Raw genomic sequence first — 12,343 nt, 5'->3', positions numbered from 1 at the left:
CAGGGTATGTAAAATATAACGAAGTGGGTCAGCTCTTGCAGGCAGTCCTGTTTAACTCTATTAATGACTGGGAATGGGTCAGAAAATTCACTATCATTCAGGGCACGCACGGGCATGCCATGATTGGGTTATCAACCAATTTGATTAGTTTTTCAGGATAGTTGAATAGTTCCAAAGGCCCTCATAACTGACTATGTCAAAGGCCTTAGTCAGATGAACAAACATGGCATTGCGGCCTATGTTATGTTCTTGACAGTTTTCCTAGAGCTGCCTATCTGTGTATAACATATCACTGGTTCCTTGACCTTTTCTGAAACAGCAGTGACTCTGACATTTGATCCTTGTTGAGATGTCACACTAAGTGGTTCAGAAGAATTCTGACAAATATTTTTGGAGTTGGAGAGGATTAGATTCCTCTGTGATTGTCAAGCCCTTTTTAGCTGATCCAGTTGGAGAATAGAGATATGTTTGTTTACCTTTGTGGATGGTTCCTTGCACTCACTTAGCCTGAAAGAATTTAGTGAGCTTCTTGACTAGTCATTAACCCCCATTCTTGTAGAATAACATCAGCTTCTGGAACCATGCTTCTAGACAGGAGTTTGATTGCTTTTGTCTTATCTATTAGTCTAGAAGGGTCAAAGGAATGTAGCTGTTGGCAGCCTTCTCATTGCTCTTTCATTGGTGAACAATAGAAAATTGAGGATGTGCTTAAATGATCTGCCTAGCTTTCCATACCTTTGGGCTTCTACTATGTGCTGTATTGGCCTGTCAGCACTGAGGATTAATGATGAACCAGCAGATTGGTGCCAGTTAACATATATCAAAGTATCATAGAATCTCTCCCAATCTTTGCAGTTTGCATATCATTGAAATTTGTTGCTTCCTGATTTAGCCAAGTGTGTTGCATCTCTATGAAGTTGCTTTGGATAGCCCGGTGTAGGTTTCATTTGGCATATGCCTTGATAGTGATTACTTATCATTGAGGGCAAACCCTGTCAAGTTAATGCTGCTTGACACAGAATGCTTTTTGAGTTGCCTCGTTGTTTTCACATAGCAATTTTGGTGCTTTCAGAAGTAGGTCAAAGAGCCTGTGCAGCGGTGGATGACTATCTATCCCTGAAGGTTCTCCAATTGTTATCACTGCAGTGGGGTTTCTTTCTCACTGTAATAGGTGATTCTCAAAGCTCTCTAAGAGTGTTTGTTTCAAGACTGCCTGTTAGACCTTGAGACACTGAGGAGTAAATTTTCACTTTAGAATGTAGTGTGGATCTAAGAGAGTGATAGACATACAAACCCTCATCACATTAAAAAATATGTGGACGTGTACTTACACATGCAATAACCTATTGAGCTATGGACCAAGAAGTGGGAATTGGGAATAGGCTGAATCCAGAGAGGACAAAGTGGGTCAAAGGTTCTTCTGTGCTAAGTGTTCTGTGCTTTGTGTCTGCATTTGCCAGGTTTGGGTTTTGGGGCTATGTGATTCAGAACAGAAGACAGCTTGTGTAAGATTATATTATTGAAGGTTTATTATGGACAGTTTCAACTACTAGAAAGCATTGCAGCAAGCATAGCTCAATAGCAGTTTCTAGTGTTATTTCACAGAAACACTGGGCATTCGATATGTATCATCTGGAAAATTTTGTTAGTTAATTTTGAAGCTGATTACATCCCTTGTCCCATTCTGCATGACAGGTTTGTTCTCCATGATTGTATCTTTAGTCCAAAATGGTTTGTCAATTTTTAGTTTGGTTGACATAGGTACATAATGAATATTTCAAATTGTCCATATGCAGAGTGAGCCAAAGTCTCTTTTTAATTCCTGTTATTAAATTGTTGCCTATGGCAATAAAATATTGTTTACAATGGCCTCCTGAATTTCTACACTAAGTTAGTATGATTAGTTCTACCTGAAGGTGGCTTGTCATTGATTTTGTCGTTCAAATTCTGGACTGCTATATTGTTCCACATATCTTAGCATCTTGTGTATATTCTAACCTTTGTTATCCACCCACAATGTATTCAAGCCAATTTTGCTTTACAATCAAAATGAATGTTTTTACTTTACATCACAATAAGTATCATCGTGGTCACAGCAGTGGATGGGGATGAATTGGAAGTAGCAGTTCTTGTCTTAGATGACTTATCTAAAGAAATATGAGGAATAGTGATTGGACTGCTTGATAGATGTAATAGATATGATGTGATACATTTTACACTGAGAATATCTTTAAAATGTTCACTGCCTTCACAGGAAGAATTCTTTTAATGTCTTGCAATAAATGTGTGTCTTTTAATTCTAATTGATTAGAGTGTTGGCAATCCTGAGATGACAGAGGACAATACACTGCCAGCACCAGAGAAGAGCACACCGCAATGGAAATGCTATGCCAGGTTTGTGAATGCACAGCAAATCCTGCTCACCTTTTTGCCAGCCACGTTTGCAGGTAAGTTTTACTGATAACAGGCATTATAGACATTATTTTTGTAAGAAGGAAAGTAGCCTCCTCTTCCTGGTTACAAAGGTTCATTCAATTGTTGTGGATACTTATGATGGAATTTGAGTCAGTCCCATGTGCCAGTCTCTCTGTAAAATGCTCTAAAGATCTATGTGTGCCATGTGTGGAATTATTCAGGACTATCTTTCCTTTTAAGAAATGACATTTTTCACAAACATGATATCTATGTTAAAATTCTAAGGGCCAATTTTTGGAAATATCTGATAATATTTAAAGTTGTTATCCCATTGTGTGCAACAAAACAGACATTTAGAACTGAGCAATCCTCGAAATATGGCAGTCACCTGCTTCCTGATAAGGAAATAAGATGCCCTGTATAATCTTTTCTTTAAAATTCAATTGTGTGCAACCTTTTTTTTCACTGCAGAGTGCTTTCACATTTTTTTGATGTGGTGACACATGTACTTTCGTTGTCATGAAACAGAATAAAAGAATAATCCAATAGGCTTCTGTAATATAACTCAATCATTACCTCAAATATAACTCATTCATTAGACGCAAACTCATTCCTACAATAAATCATAAAACTGATTAACAACTAAGTTACTTGTAGAATTAAATGATCTCCCCTTAATCTCAAATGCACACATTCATAGGGTAACAGACAATATAACTCTGAAATAGGTGTTATGGGTTTTTCAAATAAAAAAGAAAAACTGATGGTGGGCCAAGAGGCAAAACTCAAAGAATGAAATGATAAGACATCTTAAAATTCAATTGATTTCTTGTCAATGAGATTGATTCTATGGCTGGTAGCATTTCAATGAAATCCTCAAATCAGACTTGTGTTCAGATGAGAAATAGTTATAAACCCTAATATTTGTCTATACTGTGAATGAGTTATATTTGAGGTAATGATTGAGTTATATTACAGAAGTCTGTTGGATGATTCTTTTATTCTGTTTCATGACAACAAAAGTACATGAGCCACCACACAAAAAAATATGAAAGCATTCTGCATTGAAATTTCTTTCAAAAGCTTTACATGTATTCTCTACATACAGTCATTTGACTTTTTGTAAATAGCAGATGAATTATAACATTTATTGGTCAGAGTATGGAGTACAGGAATTGGGAGGTCATGTTGCAGCTGTACAGGCCACATGTGGAATATTGTGTGCAATTCCAGTCTCCTTCCTATTGGAAGGATGTTGTGAAACTTGAAAGGATTCAGAAAAGATTTAAATGGATGTTGCCAGGGTTGGAGGATTTGAGCTATAGGGAGAGGCTGAACAGGCTGGGGCTGTTTTTCCTGGAGCATTGGAGGCTGAGGGGTGACCTTATAGAGGTGTATAAAATCATGAAGGGCATGGATAGGGTAAATAGACAAGGTCCTTTAGTCCAGAACTAGAGGGCATAGGTTTAGGGTGAGAAGGGAAAGATATAAAAGAGACCTAAGGGACAACTTTTTCATGCAGAGGGTGGTGTGTATGTGTGGAATGGACTGCCAGTGGAAGTGGTGAAGGCTAGTACAATTGCATAATTTAAAAGGCATCTGGATGGGTATATGAGTAGGAAGGGTTTGGAAGGATATGGGCTGGGTGCTGACAGGTGGAACCAAATTGGGTTGGGATATTTGGTCAGCATGGACGAGTTAGACCGAAGAGTCTGTTTCCGTGCTGCACATCTCTCTGACTCTGTATGTTCACTTTTGCCTTTTTAGTCCGAAATGGTCACATGGTAAACCCTCCTTCAGCTTCCTTCACATTGTATGTGTTCAAGTAATGTGTTCCAACACCTAGAACTACGTTGCTTTATTTACCAGGATATCTGTGTTCTGTATTTTATATTACAATCCTTTACACTATTATTGGAGGTGAAATAAATGGGCTAGTTTATTCGTGGTCAGACAGCACACCAAGCAGCCTTGCCAAATAATGATGCAGTTCTTCCCAGAATGTTAGAAAACAAGAATCAAGAAAAACAAATCAGCTATGACCGAATGGTAAAGCAGACTTGATGGACCAAATTGTCTAATTCTACTCCTATGTCTTATGGTCTTATGGTCACACCTCACTGTTTCATTGTAAACCATAGTGTATACAACTAACAGTAAATAAGTACAATATATAAAGAATAAAGTTTTAAACGGAATATTAGATTTATGAAGTTTAATTCCAAAACACCTGAATGAGTTATAACAGGAATGAAATTTAAGCTATTTGACCATTCTAAATCAATGGTACAGGTGTTATCCTATTCTTGCTATGGAAACCCCCAAAAATCTTGGATATTTGCCTGCAACACCATAGTACTTCCAATATGAAGTCAGTTGTTAATCACGCTTTGTTAATCCTGTTGATTCACAATGATAATATTTAAGCAATTCATTATCGTTAAGGAAAAAGAAGTTCTTCACATCATAGTTACTTCTTATTGCACATTTCCTTTCTGAATTATTTTCTGTCTGAACTTCCTTCTGTTAGATGTACAGCGACTGATTGCACCTGGGATCGATGAGAGCACAAAGCATTCCAGATTAGAAGATGATGAACTACTCCAGGTGGAAATGAAAGAATCAATGTTGAGTGAGCACCTTGGCGTATTTAGTGCACCCTCAACAGTAAAGAAATCTGAGTTGGGCATCGTCGAGGAAACACTTGAAAGCAAAGCTAGCCAAGTTGCAGTCAGTGCATCGAAGAATAACAGCAAAAAAGATTTTGTGACAACATTGCATTCCCCAGGACAGGAAACCCATTCTGCCAGATCCACACCCCTCCTTTCTCCAACCTTGGCAGGTGGTAATGACATATCTCTTACTGAATCTGAAAAGGAGAAAATACAACCTGATACAGGTAGCAGACTGAAGTCATTTGCATGTAACCTATTTAGGACTGTAATGAAATGGTCTGTAGTTTTGGTCATGTAGTGTCGGTGAATTGTCTTGTATATTTTGGATGGATACTTTTACAGACAAATCTGAGCAGGCCCAGGGAGAGAAATTGTGGCCCTTCACACTTCTGTTTCTAGGCCACATATTTTGCAAATGCCTCCTCTTATCCCACATTTAGCCACCCCCTTGAAATCTTTTGAATGCCTGGAATTAGGGCACATTGACTGTGTCAGTGTTCCCTCTATGTTGTAAGGGAGCTCCTCACAGTCAGGTTGTCAAGCTGATGAATGGCTTCCACTTCTGGAAGCTGCTGCTATATATATACCTCAGAGGTCCATGCAGCAGTAACAATAATCACAGTGAGATTGAACAAAATCTTATAGGTTTAACAAAACTTCTTGGCTTTTATATTCTATGCTCCAAGATATAAAGTCCAACAAAAAACTTTGGTTTTAGGAAAATACATTTCAGAACCATGGTTTATCAGACAATTATATATTATGCAACCAACTACACTGCTTTGAACTTGGCCATATATACAATAGTTGATCCTTAAACACTGGAGAAAGTGAGGACTGCAGATGCTGGAGATCAGAGCTGAAAATGTTTTGCTGGAAAAGCGCAGCAGGTCCGGCAGCATCCAAAGAGCAGGAGAATCGATGTTTCGGGCATGAGCCCTTCTTCAGGAATTCCTGAAAAGGGCTCATGCCCGAAACGTCGATTCTCCTGCTCCTGGGATGCTGCCTGACCTGTTGCACTTTTCTAGCAACACATTTTCAGCCTTAAACACTGGAACCTTGCAACAAGCACTGCAAATAATAATCCTAACTTCAATTTGAAAATATGTTGAACAAATGTGAGGTGCTGCATTTTGAAAAGGCAAATCCGGACAGGACTTATACACAAGTGATTAGGTCCTGGGGGGTGTTGCTGAACAAAGTGACCTTGGAGTGCAAATTCATAGTTCCTTGAAAGTGGAGTCGTAGGCAGATAGGGTAGTGAAGAAAGTGTTTGGTATGCTTGCCTTTATTGGTCAGTGCTTTGAGTGCAGGAGTTGGGAGTTGTAAAGGACATTGGTTAGGCCACTTTTGCAATACTGATTGCAATTCTGGTCTCCCTGTTACAGGAAGGATGTTGTGAAACTGGAAGGGTTCAGAAAGGATTTACAAGGATGTTGCCAGGTTTTGAGGGTTTGAGCTAAAAAGAGAGGCTGAATAGGCTAGGGCTGTTTTACCTGAAGCATTGGAGCCTGAAGGGTGACCTTCTAGAGGTTTTATAAGATCATGAGGGGCATGGATAGGGTGAATAGACAAGCTCGTTTCCCTGGGGTGGGGCAGTCCAAAACTAGAGGGCATAGGTTTAATTGAAAAGGAAAGATTTAAAAGGGATCTAAGGGGCAACTTTTTCATGTAGAGGGTGGTGCAAATATGGAATGAACTGCCAGAGGAAGAGGTGGAGGCTGGTACAATTATAACATTTAAAAGGCAATTGAATGGGTAGATGAATAGGAAGGGTTTAGAGGTATATGGGCCAAATGCTGGCAAATGAGACTAGGTTAATTTAGGATAACTGGTTGGCATGGATGAGTTGGACCGAAGGATCTGTTTCAGTGCTGTACATCTCTATAACTCTATTCAGTGACATGTTATATGATTCCCGATTTCAGTTCCAAGTTTAAATGTGGCATTAAATTAGTACCAACCCATTCACTTGCAATAATGTGCCAGTTCTATTTGCAAGTGTGAACGCTAATAACAAAAGAAACTTTGCAAATGAGTGAGTGATCAATATTTTCTTATTTTAAATTTAAACTGACCAGCATTTCAAACAATTGATAAGGTTGAAATATACTTGAAATGCTGGAGGCACAGTCCAGACTTGCTCAAAACTTGACACAAGTTATTTTTGTGGGTGTTACCTTTTGTCTTCAGCATTACATTTTTTAATCATTCTCATGAGCTTATTTATTAGGTTGTGTAGTTACATAGTAACTGTACCATTATATAATTGTATACGCATGGGATTTTTGAACTCTCAAAAGCAGAAGTAGATGAATTCAGCATATCTTTAGTAGTCATCCCATCTTGCTTAAATTTAAAGACATAGTACACAAGGATGACATGAATTTCTTAGATGCCTTAAAGTCTATTGTTTTCAAAATTATTTCTCGTGTTTAGAAGGTGCTATATAAGGTACCTGTATGATTTTCTATTGTGCATTTTCTGGATGATATTGTGTGTCCGTGGTGGAGGGACTGATGTTTGTGAGTATGTTACCAATCAGATGCTCTGTTTTGGCCTGGAATACGTTAACTTTCTTGAGTATTGTTAGAGCTGGATACATCCAGGCAAGCACACACCTTGTTAGGTTTTTTCTCCGAAGTTTCACACACGAGATGCAATTCACACACATCAACTTCTGTAAACAGTTGAAGTTTATTAAAGTTTGTACAAGCTAGGTGATCCCCTTTGACCCTCCTTGCAGGCGTGCAAGTCAAAAGAGATCCCGAACAAAGAAAACGCATTCCCTTTATACAGGTCAGTTGGTAAATGCTTGCAGATACTCTGGCTGCTCCCCCACAGTCACATGCCACTCAAGACAACTGCCGGCTACTCCCTCCCAGTCACATGGTACAACAGTAGAATGAGATCATCCTCTGAGATAATGCAAATGTAAATGCCCTAATCCTGAGGAATCATTATACAGATGATTTCCTAACTCAGAAATTCCCCAAGACAATTTAGATGTGATATACCTAGCTTCAGGGGATGGCTAGAAAGCATTTATAAATGGAAGAGATTGAATGAGAGTTTAATTTGATAGTAGGAGAGGCAATAGTAGCAAAGGACTGTCTAAATGGAGTGAGAGTCGTCTGCATTCTTGCATGAATGTCCTCTCCACCCACTTCCAGAGTGTTCAATTAGAGCAGTTTAACTCTTTAATATTACATTAATGTCCAGAGAGAGTGTCCCATTTAATTTTTTAACATTACATCCTGACTTGTGTCTTGTAAGTGATGGACCGACTTTGCAGAGACAGGAGATGAGTTACTTGCTGCAGGGTTCCTCAATTCTGACCTGCTCTCGTAGTCATAGTATTCATATGGTTAGAGTGGTTCAGCTTCTGGTCAATGGTAACCCATTAGGATGTTGAAAGTGGGGAATTCAGCAATCATAATGTTGCTGCATTGCTGCAATTGGACATGGACTGATTCAGTATCTGAGGAGTCGCTACTCTTTTTTTTGCTACATCTCAGATCTTAATCTCAGATTTAAATTGAACAACATATGCTGTGTGCATTGCAATAGCTTTTTCCTAGATAGTAGTTCCTGTCTTAAGATAGAGATTCTACATTCATTTGCTTGTAATTTATTACATCGTGATTTCAAGTTTCCTCACTCTCAATTAGGTTGCTATTTTTGTTGACTGGTTTAAAACCGGTTTCCTTTCTTTTTGCTGCTCTATCATTTCCTTTGCCCTTTCAGCCTCCTTGTCTCCTCTCTCCCTCTTCATCCCCCCACCCCATTGCACCCTTGCACTCACCCCTTTCCCAACCCACTTGCAGCCACATTGCTGCCTCTTTCACAATCTCTTCACAGACTCCTTTTCTTACAACCTGCTTGCAGTTTGCTTCATTCAGAGAGACGCAGCAGAGCTCAGAGAAAACGTGGCTCTAGCTTTCCCAGTGACTTCCTCACTGCGGAACTTCCTTAGCTAACTGCTTGCAGCTTCTTCTGTTGAGACTGCTTCTCTCACACTGCTAAGGCTGATAGATTCACTATATCAATTAACAGCAGCAAGAGAGAGAACAAACAGCTTGTGATTGTAGGAGCCAGTACTCATCTCGCCCTCATTAATGTTCTTGGGAACTGGTTCTGGGGACCTTGCTCATACTCAGAAATTAGGAGGCTGCAGTTGTCTTTCAGTGCTATCACATCTGCTGTGAAGGGAGCGTGACCAAGAATAGACTATATCACCCAGAAAGCATTCCTGCTTTTCAAATCAATGGCCATGGAGTCTCAGGCTTTCACTTGATTCAGTCAGATCTTGAGTGCTGAACTTTGTTCTGGAGTGGAGTGTCCACCCAGCACATGTTTGCAAGCACTTTGTGAAAAGAGTGATGCAGCCTGATCCTGGTCTTCTCTGAATGCATGGGCCCCAGTGATTAGCACTCTATGCATCTGACATTAGATATAACAGGTTTTCATTTTTAGTTAATGTTTGTTAGCTTTCAGGTATTATCCCTGCAGTGTGGTAGCAGGCCATTTGGCCCATCAAATCCACACTGACCTTCCGAAGAGCATCTCAACCCAGATCCACCCCATCTGTGTAAACCTGCATTTCTCATGGTAACCCACCTAAACTACAAATCCCTGGGACACAATGGACAACTTAGCATTTCCAAATCACCTAACCTGCACATCTTGGGACTGTGGGAGGAAACTGGAACACTTGGAGCAAATCACGCAGACACTGGGAGAATATGCAAACAGATAATTGCACAAGGGTGGAATTGAACCCAGGTCCCCAGTGCTGTGACGCAGCAGTGCTAACCACTGAGCCATCATGCTGCCCCATGTTAGAGTTATTAGCATTTGAATTCAAAATGTATTTCTCAATATAGTCTTTTAAAGGGCTGCAGAAGTTGGCTTTGTGTGGTAGCAGTGGAGAATGTGATCATTAATATCTGAAGTTCAATCTCAGTCTGCCCTGTTGTTATAATCTATGTGCATAAGTGGTCTCTGTTATTTCCTTGAATGAGATTATGCAGAATATGATTATACTATTCTTTCAACACCACCCTATCTTGGATAAACACTCACTGTTTGACTTAACTGATAGGGTAACCTATTAGTCAATGTCTTTCTGCTGTTTATCTCCCAGTCCTCATATAGTTACATTGATGTTATAGTGTTACTATTCAATAAAGAGCTGTTCTCACTGCTGGTAACTCTGGCTTGTCATAGTGTTTTATGCCATACAGTCTCCATTTCTTTGAGCTTTTTCCAAATATGTGCTTTGTTTCTATCGGTGTTGTTCCACAGACTCAGACAATGTGGCTTCAGAAGTAGAAAAGGAACGCGTAGAGTTCAGTTTACCTCCCAAAAAAGACTGTCACATCACATTCAGCCGACAGACTTCTCAGATTGACTTGTGTGACCCAAATCACCTTCGATGTCCTGTCTACATATACAACTGCTCCCTGGAGTCGTTAAGGGAGCAACTTGTGAATTCTTGCACTGAACGCTCTAAAAAGGACATTTATTTCAGGTAAGTTTTTCCTCCCTCTGCTCACATTGCAGGTATATGCTATCTGAATATGTTACAGAAACATTGCCATTTCTCATTTTTACACCATCTTCTTAGTAAAGAAATGTAACTTTCATTGGCCGAGCAGATAAATGACATGACTAAAGTCAGTTAACATCTTTGATAGAACTGGAAAGGCTGGCAAAGTACCATATCAGCAAATATTTTGCTTTTGGCAACATTTGCTTAATCTATCCTTATTCATTAAATGTAACCAGGGGTATAGAAATGGCCTGTGCACAGTACTTCTTACAGTACTAGGTGCACAATAACATGCAGAAAGACAGTTGATTATTTATACCCATGACACAGTTACATCCTGATTCAAAGAAGGTTCTCTTTTTCTTACTCTTGGTAAATGTATCTATTTATTGAGCACACACTGCATTGGGATTTATAGAGTACATTTGGTTTGTAATGTGGGCACATTGGGAGCATTTTCAAAGGCAAGAATAGGTGTTTGGAGAGGACAGATAATAACATTTGACAGAGAAAAAAAGGTCATGATTGAGACCTATCCTAAATGCTGTGTTTGACTGAGCTGCCTTTGACTGCAAAAAAAAAGCAAATCTGCTTGCTGGTGTTGACACAAGGTGCTGGGTTGTGAAGGTAGCATTTAAGGTGATAATTGGATGAGAATGAGATTTTCACAGAAGTGTAACTTTCTTCCAATTTAATATCTAAAGTTGGAGTTTGCCAAACCTTGGGAAGGTTACCAATACAAAAAGCAGTGTTTAAAGTGTATTTCATGGGTGTTTATCAACTTTTGATAGCTTCCAAATTTTATCAACATTTAGTTCTTGCAGCTGCTTTGTCAGTTCTTGCTGTCAAATGTTTAACACTGAGCTCTTGTGATTATACAAAACATTGGAGAATTTCGGACAATTTCACACCTTAGCACAAAGTGAGGGGCTGTAGCTCAGGAGACAACCATCATCATCATGGCAGTGATGATAAGCTGTAGTGCAATCATCAGTAGTAAAGGAGAGTTACTGAGGGTGCATGAGGCATTAGCCATGTGATAGGCTGTAGAGAGCAAGAGGGACTCTGGTTTCTTGACCTCTCAGGAATAGGGCAACTACACACTGAGAGTGTAGTGTTGAGTAGTTGCAGGCATTTACAACCTCCTAGAAGAAGACCTGGTGGGTCTTCATTGTCATGTTAGCCTCAGCCTTTTCATCTCTAATTTCTTGCGTGGTGCCGCTAGAATCGTCTTAAACTTGGATTTGCAATCTGTTTCATATACTTTCATAAGATAGTGAGTTGTTTGCCAGGACTGAATGTTACCTAAACTTCCTCCATGATAATAACAAGAATAAGCAGGTGTTCTGGATTGCCACTCTGTCTGGCACTCCAGAGGTACAGGGTGCCACCAGTGCACACCTCATAATCTGAACAACATCACAGAAACCAACAGTTTCATCATCTGAAAGGAATATTCTTCCATGAACGTGCAGCTGATGTCCAACCCATGAATTATATGCCATATTCCTTGGGAGTTGTCATGATTCTTTCATCCTGCATTATCCAACATTCAAAGAAACAACTCTGATTTGGTGCTTAGAAGTCAAAGGATACTCACTTTAAAATTGGCTCTTGACACATGTCAAGAATCCAGCAGTGAGAGACCGGCATGTTCCAATGAGAGATGCACAATCACCAGTTGTGTAATAAAGTAAGC

The 12,343-nt window shown here is 39.5% G+C and overlaps 1 protein-coding gene across 9 annotated transcripts in view; it reads left to right on the top strand.

Moving 5' to 3' along the window:
• szt2 (SZT2 subunit of KICSTOR complex) overlaps positions 1–12,343 on the top strand; it is a 266,338-nt gene that overhangs the window by 66,945 nt on the left and 187,050 nt on the right. For all 9 annotated transcript variants that reach the window (XM_072574543.1, XM_072574540.1, XM_072574542.1 and 6 more), the window contains exons 24-26: positions 2,312–2,447; positions 4,946–5,314; positions 10,398–10,623. In XM_072574543.1, coding sequence (XP_072430644.1) covers positions 2,312–2,447; positions 4,946–5,314; positions 10,398–10,623 — 731 coding nt within the window. The remainder of the gene's footprint in view (positions 1–2,311; positions 2,448–4,945; positions 5,315–10,397; positions 10,624–12,343) is intronic.

Source organism: Chiloscyllium punctatum, chromosome 7 (genome assembly GCF_047496795.1).
Source record: "Chiloscyllium punctatum isolate Juve2018m chromosome 7, sChiPun1.3, whole genome shotgun sequence".
In the NCBI taxonomy this organism is placed as follows: domain Eukaryota; kingdom Metazoa; phylum Chordata; class Chondrichthyes; order Orectolobiformes; family Hemiscylliidae; genus Chiloscyllium; species Chiloscyllium punctatum.
This window is presented reverse-complemented; position numbering and strand designations above follow the sequence as displayed.